At 57.3% G+C, this 18733-nt stretch overlaps 2 protein-coding genes across 8 annotated transcripts in view; one reads left to right on the top strand and one right to left on the bottom strand.

Annotated features, from left to right (window-relative positions):
• DNASE1 (deoxyribonuclease 1) overlaps nucleotides 1-8145 on the top strand; it is a 55171-nt gene extending 47026 nt beyond the window's left edge. Inside the window, exons 1-9 of one of the 7 annotated variants that reach the window (XM_045992559.1) lie at nucleotides 4463-5037; nucleotides 5260-5347; nucleotides 5765-5912; nucleotides 6199-6287; nucleotides 6422-6505; nucleotides 6692-6807; nucleotides 6941-7053; nucleotides 7126-7280; nucleotides 7541-8145. In XM_045992559.1, the coding sequence (XP_045848515.1) occupies nucleotides 5766-5912; nucleotides 6199-6287; nucleotides 6422-6505; nucleotides 6692-6807; nucleotides 6941-7053; nucleotides 7126-7280; nucleotides 7541-7862 (1026 nt within the window). In that variant the 5' untranslated portion in view covers nucleotides 4463-5037; nucleotides 5260-5347; nucleotide 5765 and the 3' untranslated portion in view covers nucleotides 7863-8145. Of the gene's footprint in view, nucleotides 1-4462; nucleotides 5913-6198; nucleotides 6288-6421; nucleotides 6506-6691; nucleotides 6808-6940; nucleotides 7054-7125; nucleotides 7281-7540 lie in introns of those variants that run through there. The other 6 variants (XM_045992560.1, XM_045992558.1, XM_045992556.1 and 3 more) reach the window with 6 other exon arrangements.
• Nucleotides 8055-18733, bottom strand: part of TRAP1 (TNF receptor associated protein 1) — a 52674-nt gene continuing 41995 nt past the window's right edge. The window contains exons 12-18 of the mRNA XM_045992553.1: nucleotides 17010-17157; nucleotides 14889-15074; nucleotides 14336-14474; nucleotides 13688-13773; nucleotides 12938-13083; nucleotides 8636-8708; nucleotides 8055-8332 (exon numbers count right to left, since the gene is read on the bottom strand). Of these exons, the coding sequence (XP_045848509.1) occupies nucleotides 8231-8332; nucleotides 8636-8708; nucleotides 12938-13083; nucleotides 13688-13773; nucleotides 14336-14474; nucleotides 14889-15074; nucleotides 17010-17157 (880 nt within the window). The 3' untranslated portion in view covers nucleotides 8055-8230. The remainder of the gene's footprint in view (nucleotides 8333-8635; nucleotides 8709-12937; nucleotides 13084-13687; nucleotides 13774-14335; nucleotides 14475-14888; nucleotides 15075-17009; nucleotides 17158-18733) is intronic.

Here is an 18733-nt window from a genome sequence, read left to right as displayed (position 1 = left end):
TTTTTTTTTTTTAAGATTTTATTTATTTGTCAGCACAAGTTGGGTGGGGGTGGGTGGGTGGCAGGCAGAGGGAGCAGGCTCCCTGATGAGCAGGGAGCCTAACACAAGACCCTGGGACCATGGCCTGAGCCACCCAGGCGCTCCATTTAGTTCTTTTTTTAAGTAGGTTCCACGCCCAGCATGGCGTCCAGTGTGGGGCCTGATCTCCCAACCCTCAGATCAAAACCTGAGCTGATACCAAGAGTCAGACACTTAACCAGCTGAGCCACCCAGGACCCCAATGGAATATTCGTTTAAACGATGAGATTCATTGTTTTTAAAGGATCCACATGGCATTAGTAATAGATCTCATATTTTAATCTGTCAGTTCCTTCTCTTGAAAATTTATTGACGAGACCACTCTTTGTCCTGCAGTTTCCCAGAGTCTGGATTAGGCCGTGTCCCTGATGGTGCTGACGACTGATGCACCTCTGTCCCTTCTGAGACGTTCCTGAGATCTAGAGGCTGCATGTGTCCCTGGTGGTCTTGGCAAGTTCCTTCCTAAGTGCCGTTGTGTCCTCTGTTGAGGTGTGGACAGCTGGTTGTCTTCTGTGAGATAGGAACCACCGAAGAGGAGTGCCTCTGGTAGGGTCCCAAATTGCCGAGGCTCACATTCTGGCAGCCCCTCACTGCTTGGCTGGAGTGCTCCTGTACAGAGAAATGGCTCCTCACTAACCACTGGGCGACTGGGTGCTCCCATCTACATAGGAAAGGCAGGGAGACTTCCACTTGCGGAGTAACAGGTTGACTCCTTTTGTTTTGTTTCGTTTCATTTTTTCAAGATTTTATTTGACATAGGGAGAGAGGGAACACAAGCCAGAGGGGAGGGAGAAGCTAGCTTCCGGCTGAGCAGGGAGCCCGATGCCGGGCTAGATCCCAGGACCCTGGCATCATGACCTGAGCCGGAGGCAGTCACTTAACCACTGGGCCACCCTGCTGCCCCAGACTGATTTATTTTTTAAGTCACTATGCATTCATGCATTTAAATAGAGTTGAGATTACAATTATTCTCATTAGCAGTTTAGAGAATTAGTGAGAAGATGGGTATTCAGTCTGTTATAAATGACAAAGGCCAGAAGAGAAGATACATTCAGTATAGGAACTACAGATAGTGTAACTCAGGCACTTTCTTTCTTTTTTTTTTTTTTTTAAAGATTTTATTTGACAGAGAGATCACAAGTAGGCAGAGAGGCAGGCAGAGAGAGAGGAGGAAGCAGGCTCCCTGCGGAGTAGAGAGCCCGATGCGGGGCTTGATCCCAGGACCCTGAGATCATGACCTGAGCCGAAGGCAGCAGCTTAATCCACTGAGCCACCCAGGCGCCCCGACGCTTTCATTATGTATATGTCAGACCCAGACATTCTCAGTTCGGAGGACCCCTACGTAAGGTCCCGTAATTATTCTAAGGGACTGCCTAGGCCAAAAATACCTAACAGTTCCATTAATTAAATAGGTAAGTCTGAACAACTTAAGTATTTATGTCCTAGCAACTTAAGAGACACTGGGAAAAGTAATATACAGTCCTTACCTTACAGTGGTTCGTCTTGAGGTTTTTAAAAAAGATTTTATTTATTTGACAGAGATCACAAGTAGGCAGCAAGAGAGGGAGAAGGGGAGAAGCAGGCTCCCTGCTGAGCAGAGAGCCCGATATGGGGCTTGATCCCAGGACTCTGGGTCATGACCTGAGCCAAAGGCAGCGGCTCAACCCACTGAGCCACCCAGGCGCCCCACCTTAAGAGTTTTGACTTTACAACGTGCAAAAGCAGTATGCATTCATGAGAATCCACACCTCAAGTTCTGAATGTGGGTCCAGTCTATTCCCAGGCCAGTGATCTGCGGCAGGATCCTCTCTCGGGACGCTGGGCAGTGGCAGGAGCCCCGGGGTCCAGCCGGCCACACGGTCACGAGGGTGACAGTCCATAGTACCCTTGGCAGCCATTCTTTTGTCACTGGCAGCGCAGTAGTCGCAGAGTACACGAGATACTGAATGCTCTGTTATAAAATAGGGTTAGTGTTGGAGGATTTGACCCAGCTGTAGGCTAATGTCCGTGTTTGGAGCACATTTCAGGAGGCGAGCCTTAAGCTATGGTGCTCGGTAGGTTAGGCTTATTAAGTGGATTTCAGCAATATTTAAACTTAACAGTGGAAAGTTGTGGTTCTCAGTATGGTCACTGCAGTTATCAGGACATAACCTTTACGGTAAATTGAGGAAGATCTGTACATACGAATTTGAAGAAGAAACACTTTAAGTCACTGAAATTACTTAGGAATGGAAGATGTGTGCCTGTTGGGCACTTGACAATCTTGGGGTCAGAGTGGACGCTGCCGTTATTGGTGCCCGTTGCACACGGATTTCACAGTGATGACAGACCCGCAGCCATGCAGGCGTAGCGAGAGCAAACGCTGAAACCGTGGGCTCCGCCCCCACAGCGCCCCCCCCCCCCACGTTGAGTTCAGCTGTTCCCCTCAGACCCTGCGACTGTCCTAGTGCGCCCTGCAGGGTCCGTGGGGCCAGACACGCCTCAGTGCGTATGGGAACCACAGCTGTGGGTCCTTCCCACTGCCGTGACCATCCTTGCCGCAGGGCGACATGTTGGTGTGAAGTCACCCCCACCCCAGAGCGTTCAGGAGCGGGGCAGGGGGGGGTCTTGTGGCATTTCCTGTGACCTGCCGCCCAGCCAGGTACATGGAGGCGCCCCTCTGCGGCCGTCTGTTGCTGGCCTTAGTGCTTAGAGAACTTTCTCCTTGGCCTTTGATTTCAGCCACATCGGGGCTTAAGACCCAGCTTGGACCTCAGTAAACCATTGTGATGTGCCGTTTCCCTTCCTGTCTCTGGAGCAGGTTTAGTCCAACCAAAGAGGGTGTCAGTCTGTCCAGGTCGATGTGAGCCAGCTCAGCCAGTCAGAGAGGGCCGCCTGTGTTGCTGCGAGTTCCCCGCTGTCAGGACTGAAACTCGCCAGAAGCTCGGGGCTTCCTGCCCTTCCCGGGCACCTACTCTGTGTCTCCTTATGGGGCTGGGCTGGGCATGGAGGAATGTACCCCCGGCTCACCAGTGCTGCTGCTGGGCTTGGCCATCGTGGAGGCCAAGAGAACGTGGTCCCATTGTGTGCATGTTCTGAACTCTCCTGCTTGTGCACGCGTGCGCCCTCCCCCTCTCAAATGAATGGACGAATCTTCAAACAAACAAATGGCTGAAGATGCAGCAGGCGAGCAGGCCCCAGACCCCCACCTCCAGCCACAGCTCTTCTGTGGGCTGTGCTGATTCTCCCGGAGGCCCAGCTCGGAGGGGAGCCGTGCACTGGCCCTGGCTCTTGGTACCAGTGGGGCCGCAGTCAGGACCCAGGGGGAGGGCACAGACCGCACCCGGGGGCTCTGCAGGGCACAAGGGCAGTGTTTTCCCCAAGAGGGGCGTGCCGGCAGGTGCCTGTGCTGAGAACCCGCAGGACCAGGCAGCTGCCGTGTGACTGATACCTGTGCCGCCTGTGGGCGACATCCCATGTTCGGTCAGAAGCAGGGCTGGTGGCCTCCTCCGGGTTTGCTCCCAGGCTTCGCTGCCAGGTTACCCAGGAAAGGTCCGGGCGGGGGTGGGGCAGGATGTCTGGGCAGTGAGCACGGGTAGAAGGGGCTCCAGCTCCCTGCGCTGCACACACCAACAGTCTTGCTGGCCGGGCGGGGTCTGGATTTTGCTCTGCCTAGAAGCTCAGACTGAAGATGGAAGAGGCAGCGAGCCGATCCTGGGTCAGGCTGTGATGGGCGTGCTGCCAGCTTGAGGGCCAGGCCCCCTGCCTGCACAGGAGGGACACGTGAACTGACGAGTGCGACAGCTACGGCCGTGTGTCAACAGGTTTTCATTACGTTGGGCTCCTGGTCTTGTTGGTTTACCTTCTGGCCAGTTTTTCATCTGCTTTGTGGTCTCCTGCCCTGTGACGCTCCAGCTGGATCCACACTAACCTGTTGTCTCGAGGCCGCCCCACCCCCCAATCCTTACATGGGGAGACCTTTCCAGCCCGCTCCTCTCTCAGAGCTGGCCTTGGAGACCACAGCCCTTCCCTGGTGGGTGGAACCCCTTCCAAGGGGTCAGAATGGCTACCAGAAGAGACCCCTGTCCTAATCTCCAGGACCCATGAATTTTACTTGGGTGGCAGGACACAGACTTAGCTGTTGTGATCAAGTTGAGACTTTTTTTAAAGCTTACTTATTTGACGGAGAGACACAGTGAGAGGGAACACACGCAGGGAGAGGGAGAAGCAGGCTCCCCCTGAGCAGGGAACCCGATGCGGAACTCGATCCTAGGACCCTGGGATCATGACTTGAGCCGAAGGCAGATGCCCAATGACTGAGCCACCCAGATGCCCCTCAAGTTGAGACTCTTGAGATGGGGGAAGGTTCTGGGAGTCTGGTAGGAGGCTAAACCTCAGTCCACGGATCAGTGCCGTGAAATGGATTTTGGTCTCTGGTCTTTGTAGCTGTTAGATAATACATTTCCGTCCAGTTAAGCTACCAGCTTTTTAATGGCTTTTTTCTGTAGACACAGAAATGATTCCAGACAGGACAGGGATTCCAAAACAGAAATGACTAGAAGCTAGGGCCGGCCCAGAGCCTCCAGCTGCTTGACAGTGTCCCTGAGACTTAGTCACCTGAGTTACCTCCCCCTAGAACACAGGCTCCTTCACCCTAAATTCCCCACAGCCTTGCTGGCAGCAGAGCTGGGCCCCGTCCCCCCACTTCGTGGGGCGCAGTGGCCTGCAGCCTGCACTGTGGACCCATGAGGAAGCAGTGGTTGCCCCTCGGGATGGCGGCTTTGACCCGTGGCTCTAGGTCAGGCTGGAACATAGCCAGGCCCGCCCACTTGCACACACCTGCTCCCTCCCCATCCCTGGGAGAGCAGCATGTGTGAAGGACGAGGGCACCTTGGCCAGTCCATTAGACTTTTAAAACCAAGTGCAAATATTATCAGGTGCTCTGTTTACAGCAGCAGGAGCCTGTGCCTGTTGAGATAGGTGCGCGCCAGCCGTCCACGTACGTGGGAAAGCCACACAGGCAGCACCATTGTTCTCTGTCCCCCAGGGGATGCCCTGGAAAAAAGGTCATGGCTGCCTAAACCTTTAAAACCCCAGGGGGAAACGAACACTGCCGGTGCTGGGACTCAGCCACGACTCTGCATGGGTCTCTCACCCTCATTTTTTAATTCACTCCCCTTTGTAAATTTTTTCTTAAAGCAGCAAGAAGAGAGTGTTGATACCCATCAGAGAATATCAATTCCTGATTCTTCTAAGAATTCCTACTGCCATCGTAGAAGTTGACCTTCAGGTGAGTGTCTGGTGCCCCAAGGGCAGTGTGACACAGGGCCCGTGGAAAGTGGGTGCTAGGCCTAGAGGCCACTTGGGAAGAGCCTTTGCCAGACCTGGCTGGGTGGGTGCTTGGGACAGGGAGGGTTGTGAGCCGGTGTCCTGGCAACAGAGGGTCAGGGGCCGCCTCGGGGTGGCGACTCTTACAGGGGCTTGTCTTCTGGTGGGTGGAGGAGGGAGAACACCCCGGGCCCTTCACTTCGCTGTCTGGCTCTCTGGCCACGGGGACGAGGGTTGTGAGTCTCACCCTGGCCTGCTCAGCACGGCCCCAGAAACGGGATTACTCAGACTCGGACTCGGCCAGCCGTTCCTGGTCGGACGCTGGGGGACGACGGGGCACAGTCCTACTGCAGACTCACACATAAACCCCCTCCTGCAGGATGAGGGGTGCCAGGCTGATGGGGGCACTGCTCGCCCTGGCCAGCCTGCTGCAGGCGGCCCTGTCCCTGAAAATAGCAGCCTTCAACATCCGGACTTTTGGGGAGACCAAGATGTCCAATGCCACGCTCTCTCACTACATTGTGCAGGTCAGTCAAGGCCGGGCTGTCCCCGAGGAACCCCAGGTCCTGGGAACACTGGGCCAGCAGTCCGTCCTGGGGGCACCCACAACCCAGGATGTGGAGAGCCTCTGGTGAAGAGAAACCCCCCGGTCCCGTCTGCTGTGCCGCGGCCAACAGCAGAGTCCCAGCCAGACCATGCATGAAGGCACCCAGGGAACAGCTCAAGCCTGTGAGGACCTGCAGCAAGTGGGGCCCAGCTCCCCGGTGTCCACACAGGCTTTCCCGCTCAGCATCACCGTGGCCCTGTTCATAGATCCTGAGTCGCTACGACATCGCCGTCGTCCAGGAGGTCAGAGACAGCCACCTGACAGCCGTGGGGAGGCTGCTGGATGCACTCAACCGGTGGGTGATGGCGTGGGAGGGTGCGGGGGAGGCACGGGATGGTGACCCTCCCCCCAGGGCATGGTCCGACTGCCGGATGGAGACAGGAGCCCTGCTGGACGCCCTCCGACAGACACTTCATTTCCTTGACACAGGGATGACCCAGACACCTACCATTATGTGGTCAGCGAGCCGCTGGGCCGCAGCAGCTACAAGGAACGCTACCTCTTCTTGTTCAGGTAATGCCCTGGCACACAGACGGGGCCGTCCAGGGGCACTCCCGAAAGGCTGGGTGCGGGGGGCCTCGAGGGCAGCAGTGTCCTGTGGGGAGGAACTGGAGGCCACAGATGAGGGCCTTGGGCTCGGAGCCCCACTGTGTGCTACCCACTTGGGCCAGGCCCAGGCTCACTGCTGGCCCTCACCAGGCCTGACCAGGTGACGGTGCTGGACAGCTACCAGTACGATGATGGCTGCGAACCCTGTGGGAACGACACCTTCAGCCGCGAGCCCGCCATCGTCCGGTTCCGCTCCCCGCTCACTGGTACCCACCCCTTCCTGGGATCCCTGGTCAACCCTAGTGCTCTGGTCTGAGGTTGAAGTCACTCAGAACACACCCCTTCGGGATGGGCTCGTGCCCCCTAACCCCGCCCGGGCTGAGCAGGACATCTCCACAGAGGTCCGGGAGTTCGCCATCGTTCCCCTCCACGCGGCCCCCCTGGACGCAGTGGCTGAGATGGACTCGCTCTATGATGTCTACCTGGATGTTCGGCAGAAGTGGGACCTGGAGGTGAGTCCCTGGCCCCAGGTCCTGGGGGTACGTGCCGTGTGCCCAGGCCAAGTGGCTGCTGTGTCCTGCTAGGACATCATGCTTATGGGCGACTTCAATGCTGGCTGCAGCTACGTGGCCCCTGCCCAGTGGGCCTCCATCCGCCTGCGCACAAGCCCGGCCTTCCAGTGGCTGATTCCTGACACTGCGGACACCACGTCCACGGCCACGCACTGTGCCTACGACAGGTACGCAGAGATGGACGGGGTCACCTCCAGGACAGCCTTGACTCCTAGGTTCAAGTTCCCAAAACCTGGGTCAGTCACCCTCCCACAGTCTGGGGCCCTAGCGCCTGCGGTAGTGGAGGGACTCCCAGCCCCGCAAGGGCCTGATGGACTCCAGCAGCCCCACTGTGCGACCTTTAGCAGACCAAGAGATGGGCGGGGGGGGGGGCGGGGAGGAGGGTGGCCTGCCCCGGGGCTGACCGGGACCACCTTGTGCGCGGCAGGATCGTGGTGGCCGGAGCAGTGCTCCAGCACGCCGTTGTTCCAGACTCGGCTGCCCCCTTCGACTTCCAGGCTGCCTACGGCCTGAGCAACCAGCTGGTACGTGTCCTTCCCTTCCGCTCTCCTGGGGCCGGGGCTCTGGCCCGCTCCCCGGGGACTCCCGGCTGTCTCCGTTCCCCGCACCGACATCACAGCCGTGGGGGCCGAGCGGGCGCTACTGTGTGCAGAGCGGGGCGGGCGCCGCCGTCCTCACCGCGCGTTTCCCCACAGGCCCAGGCCATCAGCGACCATTACCCGGTGGAGGTGACGCTGAGGAGGGGGTGACGGGAGTGGAGCCCGGGATGCCGCCTCTGCCCGCCACAGCTGTGCCTGTCCTCGCGCTCACGTGCTGGGGTGACTACCCTGCACGCGGCGCTGCGGGAGTGGCCCGGTCGCCGTCTGCCTCCGCGGTGAGTGTGGGGCTCGTGGCAACCCGGCGCCCTCCCTGCCTTCGCAGTCCCGACACAGGCTCACCGCTTCGATTAGCACGTTTTTAAGTAAAAAATGCTTTGAAGTAAAGAAAGCTCACGGGGTGTTGGCACGGGCGGCACCTCCTGCTCTCTCCCTGGCTGGTGTCGGCTGCCCCTTTCTTCGTCGCCTCCCCTGGAGCCCTAGTCCCTGCAGGGCGGCGGGGCCCTTCACGCCCTCGGTGCTCAGTGTCGCTCCAGGGCCTTGACCAGCAGGTGGGTGAGGCGGCCCACCATGGGGCGGAGGTCGTCGGCGAGCCCCGCGGCGATCATGGCGTTCTCGTAGATCTGAGAGGGAGGGAAGCCCGTCAGTGGGAGGACACGGCCGCAAGGGGGAGAGAGGAGGAGCGCGACTCTTCCCGAGACGGGGCTTTAGGGGCAGCTGGGTGGCTCAGTCCTTGAGCCTCTGCCTTGACTCAGTCCTTGATGTCAGGGTCCTGGTATGGAGCCCCGCACTGGGCTCTCTCAAAATCTTCACAAAAGAATAAAACAGGGTTTTAGAGGCAACAGGTGCCCCACTTCAACAGGCGACGCGGGCTCACAGAACAGGCGGTGGCTGCCGCGGTTCTCTCGGTCCCCCCCGAGACGCACCTGATCCACCAGCAGCTGCGCCAGGTCCGGCTCGCTGTGCCGCAGCTGACTGAGCTTCTTGATCAGCGCGTGTCTGCGGCACAGAAAACACCAGAGTTAGCGCGAGGGCCTCTGTGTTGTGAGGACTCTTCTGAGGTTGGGGTGATCTGAACCCTCAAAAAAGTGTAGTAGGATGGTCCTGTGGGAGAAGAAAAAGCAGATAATGTGAATTCCAGATGCTACACCAAGAAAAGCAGAAGAATTCAGAGATTTGAGTAGCAAATACAGCAGGTACCGAAGTTAATGTATGAACAGGACATCGCTGTCAGAAACCCTACTTAATCCATACACTGAACAGATTACCTTAGTTCAGTAACTAAATAAATCTGTAAGCACTGAAGAACCGCCGGGGGAGACCATGCCTAAGTGGTACAGCGTATTTTAAGGCTCCAGGGACGGCGCTGCTGGTTCTAAAAAGTGAAAAGCCGGGGCACCTGGGGGGCTCAGTGGGTTAAGCCTCTGCCTTCGGCTCAGGTCATGATCTCAGGGTCCTGGGATCGCGTCCCGCATTGGGCTCTCTGCTCAGCTGCTCAGCACGGAGCCTGCTTCTTCCCTCTCTGCCTACTTGTGATCTATCAAATAAAATATTAAAAAAAAAAAAGCAAAAAGCCAACATCAGGGGCCCTTGGTTGGCTCAGCTGGTAGAGTGGAGGCCTCTTGATCGCAGGGTCCTGATTGGGCCAATATATAAACATTAAAAAAACTACAGCACTAAAGCAAAAAGAAAATAGCATTTTGGGGTGCCTTGGGGGACTCAACTCAGAGTGTCTACCTTCGGCTCGGGTCCTGGGATCGCGCTCTGCTCACTGGGGTGCCTGCTTCTCCCTCTGCCCCGCCCCCTGCTCGCTCTCTCGCTCGAAATAAAATCTTTGGAAAGTGTACAAGAGGGAGGGTAACCCGCCAGGACACTACTGGATTTCTAGTAGATTCCGTAGATCAAAAGAAACAATCATTTAGGGCCGCCTGGGTGGCTCAGTGGGTTAAAGTCTCTGCCTTCGGCTCAGGTCATGATCTCAGGGTCCTGGGATCGAGTCCGGCATCGGGCTCTCTGCTCGGCAGGGAGCCTGCTTCCCTCTCTCTGCCTGTGATCTGTCAAATAAATAAATAAAATCTTAAAAAAAACAACAATCATTTAGAAGAAAACAATTTCAGGACTGCCGAAGCTGAAACACACAGAGGTCAAAGAGGGAGACTGGACACGGCATGAGAGCATTTCTGCACAGGAGAAAATCCCGTCTGACCTTACTCATGTGCAACCTCCATCAAAACTGAGAAGTTTTTGGTAAAACTGAAGGCGCTGAAGAAATCCGAAGCGTGTCTAACTGCCACAGAGGACAGTGGGAGTCTGCCAGCACGGGCGTGGACGCTGCACTGAGATACAGCGGCCCATCTTAGAGCACCGCAACCGGCAGAACCGCTCCAAGGCTGCTGGCAAACGCGCGCCCCTAATGTGGGCTGCACGGGAGACAAACGTGCAAGGGAAAGGTGGCCGTGAGTTCCTTTGGTTCTTCTCATTTCTGAACCAGGTGAACACATTACCAATTTTAAAAGCAACTGCAATTTCAGAATAGTCTGACAACAGAAACGAGCACCCAGGACAGCCACCTCCCAGCCCCACCCTCGGGCCGCCACGAAGGCCAGTCTGTGGGGAGCAGCCACAAGCTGCGGCCAGTGTCACCCGCTGACTCCATGTCTAGTCATCTGGCTCACCAAGGGGAAAAGGAGCCTCCTTCCTCTCCCCAGCAATCTACACAAAATTTATGATTATAAACCAACAGGAAAAAAACTTCATGATAATTAAAAATAGGGAAGCACACAGCGGTGCCTGGCTGGCTCAGTGGCTTGAGCGTCCAACTCTTGGTTTCTGTGCAGGTCATGATCTCAGGGTTATGGAATCGAGCCCCGTATCTTACTCCGCGCTCCACAAAGCCTGCCTGAGGGTTCCTCGCCCTCCCCTCCTCTGCCACTCCCATGCTCAATCTTAAAAAACCACTAAAAAAACAAAAACAAAAAAACATACAGCAACATAAGACCAGAGTCCAGAAAATAAATACACCAAATGGGCTATATAGTAAGTATGGAAGGAGACAAGCCTAGAGGGGTTTCCTTTTTGCTATTTTCAAACATTTTTGGTAACTTGGTATAATTTCATTTAAAAAATTACTGTAGGGGCGCCCGGTGGCTTAGTCAGTTAAGCAGCCAAAATTGTTGGTTTTGGCTCAAGTCATAATCTCACGAGCCCCAACGCTCAACAGAGTCGGCTGGAGATTTTCCTCTCCAATTTTAGTATATGTGCTGCCGAAGCGAGCACGAGATTTTCCTCTCTGTGAAATAAATCTTACGAAATCATTGTATACAAAACCCCCCAAAAGTTTTCATATACAGCTGCAAGTTAGACGATGGAATTTCAGGGCACCTGGGTGACTTGGTTAACCTTACCTGCCTTCAGGTCACGATGCCAGGGCTCTGGGAGGCCTGCTTCTCCCTCTCCCACTCCCCCTGCTTGTGTTCTCTCTCGCTCGCTCCCTCTCTCTCAAATAGCAAAAAAGGGGGAAAAAAGACCTAAATAAACAGATCTAGCATGTTCACGGATGAGAGAATGGACATATAGATGCCAATTCATTCAAAACTGACTTGGGATCTCAATCAGAAGCTGAACTCTGCGCGCGTGTAAGCTGTTCAGGCCACCTCGTACAGCGCAGATGAGCAGGAGGGAAGATACCCTTGAAGGATACCCCCAAGGGGAAAGTCACTGAACACAGACCTGCGGGGAGGACCGTGCACTGCGACCACTGGACGGAGACATCCGCAGGGGTCAGAAGGGAGAGGACAGGCGTGAGCGGCTGGGGTGTTCATGTGGAGTGAGGTTCAACGACTCTTACATCCCAAACCAATTAGAGATGGAATAAAACCAGCCCCAAAGCCAAAACGTTAAAGCTTTTAGACAGAAATGTTAGAATACATTTAAGACTGATGAGAAAGATTTCTCAGCAAGACCTAGAAAAGCACCGAACACAGACCAGTAGCATGGGGGGGTGCACGGGGGTGCGCGACGCGGGCGAAGGGGCTGCGGGGCTCAGACTCCGCTGTACGGTCAGGATGGGCAGGACCTCACAGAGAACCGCCGGGACCGCACATTGACGGGGTAAGGGACGTTGTGGCGAGCACGTGGTCGTGTCCGTAAACGTCAAATCATTGTTGTGCGTCCAAAACTGACACCTTATGTCAACCAGACCTTAAAGTAACGAGCTGTTGGGACCCCTGGGTGGCTCAGTGGGTTAAAGCCTCTGCTTTCGGCTCGGGTCATGATCTCAGGGTCCTGGGATCGAGCCCCGCATCGGGCTCTCTGCTCCGCGGAGAGCCTGCTTCCTCCTTTCTCTCTGTCTCCCTGCCTACTTGTGATTTCTGTCAAATAAATAAAATCTTTAAAAAAAAAAAAAAAAGTAACGAGCTGTTAAAAATTATGACTTCATTAAAATTAAGGACTCCTCGGAACACAGCTCCAGGCAGATGAAGAGACACTGGAAGAAGATGCAGCTGAGAAGGCGCAAACTGCAAGACGAACAGGACAAAGGACAGTCTTGGGCGTGTCATCAGAAAGCCGAGCTGAAGGACGTGGCGCGCAGGGCCCGGGGCCTCCTGCGCCAGCTACACGCGGCAGTGGCGTCTCCTCACCCCACAGAGGCAGGTGAGCCTCAAGCAAACACCAGCAAGGGCCGGGCAGGACACAGTGGTCTGAGCAACCGTCCCAGCAGCCCCCAAATGAGAACAACCCCCAAGTCCACCAGGAAAGGCTGCATCACGGCGCTGAGGCAGAGCCCTGCCTGTTACTCTGCCCCGACACGAACGCCCGCCCCCTCTTCCGGCCACTGTCCCCTGAGAAGCGAAGGAGGCACGACCTCAGAAGCACATGCCTGGAGACACCACTGACCGGCCACCCAGAACTGTGTCCAGGACACACGACGGTCAGACTAGGGCACAGTGAGGGCTGTGGGGCCGCTGAGGAGGAACAGGCCGCACCAGGATAGCAGGACACGGGGACATCCAGCCGCCAGCACTGCGGTGTTCTAGAACCTCCCACGGGGGTGGGGGGTGGATGAACTCAATGTAGTTGGATCACATATATATAGGCTGGCGTCTATAGCTTCTGAACTGCCCGTAAGCTTCTGCCTGTGGCAGGCGTGAGCCGCACCCCTGCCCCGCACCACATCAGCGGGTAGGGGCAAGTCGTGGCTGCCCTGGGCCCACGCGCCGGGAGCCTACCTGGGGTTGATCTCCAGCGTGGGCTGCAGCAGCTGAGCGCGCTCCTCCTGGCTCTTGGCCAGCTGCTGCATGCGCACGAAGTGCCGGGCGGCCCCCATCTCCAGCACCGTGATCATGGCGGGGTGGGTGTCCAGTCGGAGAGTCACCTGCAAGCAAGGCCAGGGACCGGGTGAGGGCACAGTGGGAAGTAGGGGGGCCCCGGGGTTGCAGCGCCTTGACCGGGTCAGAAGCTTCCCCAGGTGACAGCAGAGAATGCAAGTCCCTGGGGACACCCTCCCCACTGCCCTGCACCACTGAGAAGGGAGCGGGAACCGCGGCCACATCAAGTTCCTGGGACAGAATCCTGAATGGGGGACTCCCTCCTCCCGTGTCCCTCACAGCCCCTGGTTTCTCATGTATCAGTGGCTGTCCCAGGGCCATCCTGCCTGGTTCCCACGCCCCTCGGCTGCACGGGGGCCACTGACGTCCTACGACGGTGGGGAACCCTGCAGGCCCGCCCATCCCAATGTCCTGAGCCCCCTTCCCACAGACCACGCTCTCACCAGCCCTGCCCAAGGCACTCCCAGGGGACTTGGCGTCCTCCAGCCCACCTCCTCCCCGACGCGTGTGCACGCCCTGGGAGGAGCAGCAACATGCCTGTCCCCACCCCAGACCGTGGCGTCCCCCGCCACTGGGAGAACGCACAGGAGGCCAGCCACTCAACCGGCAGCTGTGGGGTCACGGAGGTGGCCTGTTTCTCGAAGGCCTCACCTTCACACTGGTGACACGTGACCCCAGCGCGTTTCTCATCCAAGCCATCAGGTCCTCCGTCTCCTCCTCTGATAGGCGGTCACCGGCTACAGGGAGCAGAAGGGAGGGCGCCCTGAGCTGCTGCCCGCAGCCCCAGCCCCTGCGGTCGTCCCGGGACCTGAAACGCTTCTGCCCCGGCGCAGGCTGCAGGAAGGCTCGCTCCAGCCCCTGCTGGCCTCCAGCTCAAGGACAGCTCAGCTAAGGGCGAGCAGCTAGAACGACCTCACAGAGGACTCTTCCGGGGTGCGCGGGGCGGGCTGAGCCGGCAGAGCACGCCACTCGTGCTCTCAGGGTCACAAGTCCCAGCCCCACGGTGGGGGCGGTGCCTACTTTAAAAAAAGAACACTTTCGGTTGCCTGAGACTCGTGGGATTTTGTAGGAGTTTTCTCAGAAGGATGATTTCTCATCCTCTCGGGAAGCCAAGCTGGACGGGGCACGGGAGGGGTCCCGGGATCTAAACGGAAGCGGCTCCCGACAGCTGCTGCTGTGCAGGCTGGGGACCGCCGACACAAAGGAGCAAAGAAGACCCCACGCCCACAGCCCCTGGGCCTGCCTCCCCGCGCACCCGGCCACTGCCCATGCCTGGGCCCAGACGGAAGGGGAGCCGACCTGGGGCCCCGGCCTCCAACTTCTCCTCCTTGTAGTGGTCAACAACGATGTCCGTCTCCACGGAGATCAGCTTCTTCCTGTCGAACTCGCGCAGGTGGAGCAGAGTCAGCTCATCAAACTGCTCGTAGCAGAAGAGAACCTACAAGGGCCGGAGAATGTGGCGTCGGGCCCGGGGACGTCTGCCCAGGACGGGGGAGAGGGACGCGGGAGGTGCGGGCGAGGTCCCACGTCCGGAAAGGCCACACCGGAGACCCTGGGGCCTCCTGAGCCTCACAGATAAAAGGGGTTCACCGGATGGCCCTGAGCGGGGCCCAGGCTCTGTCAGAGCAGCAGGAACAGCGACTCCGCGGAGGAACCCACGCCACCCCCAGAGACATGCAAACCAATAGCAGCTCAGCTGGGCCTCCGGGGACCCAGACGTCACCTCGGCTGCGTGGTCGTCCAGTGTCCCGGGACCCATTCGGAGCCCATCCCGCCACTGTCCGTCAAGCAGAAGACCCTCCTTCAGGCACTCAGACACCGGTTCCCCTGCCCCGGCCCCTGGCACACTCACCTCCGTGTTTTTCTGCTTCACGGCTTCGTAGTAGGGCGAGTGCTCGGCCAGCTGCCGGCTGGGGGCGCACAGGTAGTAGATGGTGCGGCTGCCCGGCTGCATGCGGCTGGCGTAGTCCGGGAGGCTGGTCAGCTGCCCGGCGGGCAGGGCCGAGGACTCGTACCGCAGCAACTTCGCGATCTCCTCCTGCCGACAAAGACCAGCTCGCTCGTTCCAGGTCCTGCCCCGAAGGCCTCCCAACCGCCTGCCACACCCCTCGGAAGCCTGTGGCTTCTTCCTCTATGGAGAGGAAGGGCTCTGGCCCGCCTCAACCCCCCCCACCCCCGCCGGGCCCAGGGAGGGCGCTCAGCCCCTGGGGGGCTACAGGGACTCTGGTATCCGTCAGGTCCCCCTTCAAAAGTCTAGGGAACCGGGAGTGAACCCCAGGTGGTCCAGGGCCTGGGGGGAGGGGTCCTCCAGTCTCGTCCTAGGCATGACCAGACATGTCCGTGGCAGAGACTCTCCCAACCCAGCATCCTCCATTCTAGCCACGGACCCGGCCTCTTGGGCAAGCGGATGTGGTGCGGAGGCCACATTCGCAAGCTTCCCCGCAGCACAGACTAGCCCAAGGCGGGGTGCGGACGACAGCGGGCGTGTACTGGGGGGGGGGTCTGTCCTCCTCCTTCCTGTTAGCTGAAGTCAGCGGGCCTGCTGGTGTCCTGTCCTCTCCACGGGGGAGGTGCCTGCTAAGGACGGAGGAGCGACAACGAGCTGAGGCCTAGGTCCCTGAGGCCGAGGCCACCAGCCCAGATGTGACTTGGGACCTAAAATACCTAGTCTACACCACTGACGTCGACTTTCTAGCACAGACATGCGAGAGAGGGACACAAGGAAGACGGGAGCCTGTTCAGAGGCGACGTCCGATCAAATGGCGCGATGGGGATGCAAATGCCACATGTGCTGTTTATCAGAAACATGTCGTGGCAGCGCACAGATGTTCAGACAGGCCCACCCCAGGAGCCGGGGCGGGGGGCGGGGTCCTGCCACCAGCCAGCAGCAAGGACAGCCCAAGGCCCAAGCCCCATGTCCTCAGGAACCCCAGATATTCGGTCGTGTCCTTCCTCACCTCCTGGTGCAGAAGAAATCCTGGCCCTGGGAGTACCTGCTTAATGGGAATGGGTGTCTTTTTGGGAGGATGAGAATGTTCTGGAACTGGATGGTCGTGGTTGCACCACTTGTGAACATATGGCCACTGAACTGCTCACTAAACTGTTGACTTTTTGATGAATTTGGGGGCAGCTGAGTGGCTCAGTCAGTTAAGTGTTTGCCCTTGGCTCAGGTCACAATTGCAAGGCCCCGGGATGGAGCCCTGTGTCGGACTGCTCAGTGGGGAGCCGCTCCTCCCTCTACCTCACTCATAACTTACTCTCTCTCAAGTAAATAAAATCTTTAAAAAAAAAAAAAGAAAAATAAACTGGAGCGCCTGGGTGGCTCAGTGGGTTTAGCATCTGCCTTCGGCTCAGGTCATGATCTCAGGGTCCTGGGATCGAGCTCCGCATCGGGCTCTCTGCTCAGCAGGGAGCCTGCTTCCCCCTCCCCACCTCCTGCCTCCCTGCCTTCTTGTGCTGTCGAATAAATAATATCTAAAAAGAAAAAAATTAATAAATGGGTGAATTTTATGGTGTATGAATTACATGACAATTTAAAACTGGCCAGAAAATGTTTATGCGATGATTAAAGCATTTTTAAATAAGTTAACTGAACTCTGGCCCCAGGGGACACCACATTAAAGGATTTCCACCAATCACACTGTGAAAATGCCCTGAATGCCCTTCCCACCACAAGAAACATGCACCCTGCCCTGTTTCTTCAGAGCACCCCAAACTCTTGTGGAAGACCATGCACGCCCACCTGCTTCCAGCATTAGGCCAGGAAGAGTTCGGGGCTGCATGACACGGTAAGGACGCTCAGAAGTGGCGCCAGGCCCGCCGCGTCGCGTGACAGAGGCCCAGAGGCCAAACGCGGCCTTACCGACCCCTACACAGTACCCCACTAGGCCATACTCATGTCCCAGGAGGCTCAGCTTTCGGGCCTCCATGGAGCATGGCAGCCCAGAGAAAGGCCCAGAAACCCATATCATACCTTGACTTCCTGCTCAGCGGTGGTCACGATGCCCTCCCTCATGAACAAGCCATAATCTTCAAAAAACTTGGCATATTTTTCAGCATCTTTTTTACTCTGGTCAATGAAGAATTTTATTAGCCTCTGCTGTAGAAGGTCCCGGAGTTTCCTGCAGGACAGAAATGCATTTATCCCACACAAACAACTTCTGAGAAAAGGTCAGAGTGGCAGGAAAAACATTCATTCCCACTAATAATCACAGAAGTGAAAATAACACCATTTTGATGAAACTAAAAAACACGAAGCAAAAATAAAGGGGACCCCTGACAAGCCCCAGTTGGGGAGACACGCCCCGGAGAGGCAGGAATGAGAACCGACCCCCTGTGGGGGCCATGGTCTCGTTCCCACTGCAGATCGCGCCTGAGACCAAGGTCAGCAAGCTGGACGGACCGGCTCTCCGCGGGGGCGCACAGAACAGCCCCCGTGCCAGTGGGGAAGACCAGGCTAAAGGAATGTAAAAAGCTGCCGGGCCAAACATCACATCCTGTAACGGTTCTTAAGGACGTGAGAAAGTACCTCACGCTGGAAAGATGAGCACAAAAATCCCAACACGGATAGACCGCGGGGTGCGCCTGCGCCAAGCCTGTCCCCACCACCTCCTGCGCACCGCAGTGTCTCTGTGGGGATCCGCGCCCGCCCCCCCACGCCGGGCACTGCAGCCGGGGCTGACGCGGCGCACGCTACAGACACGAACAGCTGTATGAAACTCAGACTTTGGGGGGATTGGGGTGTTTACTGTGGCATTACAGAGTGACAAAATTGTAAGCAGCTTCATTCGTGGAATTACAGGTATTCTCATTTCCTTGCCAATATTCTGCTTTTCTTTTACAAAAGTAGTATTACCACGTGTTTCTATAATAACGCGGGACGGGGCCAATGGTCTCGTGTTCCCCCAAGCCCTCCCTCCTTGCTCTTGTCCCCAACCTCTCAGTCCCTCAGGCCAAAGGCAGAACAGGACAGCACCCACACCCAGCGTGGGGCAGCCACAGTGGCTGGGACCGGACATCGAGCCCCAGGAGGGTGACCACGCAGCCCGGTGTGGAAGGTCAGAGCCCACCAGGTGTGGGGGGCACGAGCACGAGGGGAGAGCAGCAGCCATGGCATGGTGGGGAACTGGTCCACGCTCTAGGTCAGGGGTGACAAGAAGCCGATGGCTTATGGTTAAAGGCAGCAGCACACATGGGAAGGGTCAAGACCGATGTCCCAGTGGTGCCTGCAGGTCATCGGAGAGGTCACCAGACACAGAGGCAAGCTGGTGTAGACGCACACACGTGTCCAGACTCCCTGGATTCCTCAGCTAACTGCTAAGAGGCCTGGGAGAAAGGACACCCCAGCAGCATCGGCAGCCCGAGGCCCAGATCCTGGCTTCTTGCCGCCACGCTCCAGTCAAAGGAACCAGGGCACCTTCACGGAGTCAGTGGTCCTGGGGTCAGGGCAAGACGGAGGCGAAATACAAGGAGAGCCCGGACTGTCCTGGGCCAGAAGCGACGATGCTGAAAGCAGGGCGCGGGCGCATCAAAGGGCAGGGGCCCGTCTGGGCGGGCTCCGTCCTGCTGGCCATAGGGCATCGAGACGCATGAGGACAAGAACACATCAGAACCCACAAAACAAAATGGGTAATCGGTTCCTACAAATAAACTTCAGGTATTTAAAAATGAACCCTACGACAACAAATACACACTGAA

This window comes from Meles meles, chromosome 21, assembly GCF_922984935.1.
Source record: "Meles meles chromosome 21, mMelMel3.1 paternal haplotype, whole genome shotgun sequence".
Lineage (NCBI taxonomy): Eukaryota > Metazoa > Chordata > Mammalia > Carnivora > Mustelidae > Meles > Meles meles.
This window is presented reverse-complemented; position numbering and strand designations above follow the sequence as displayed.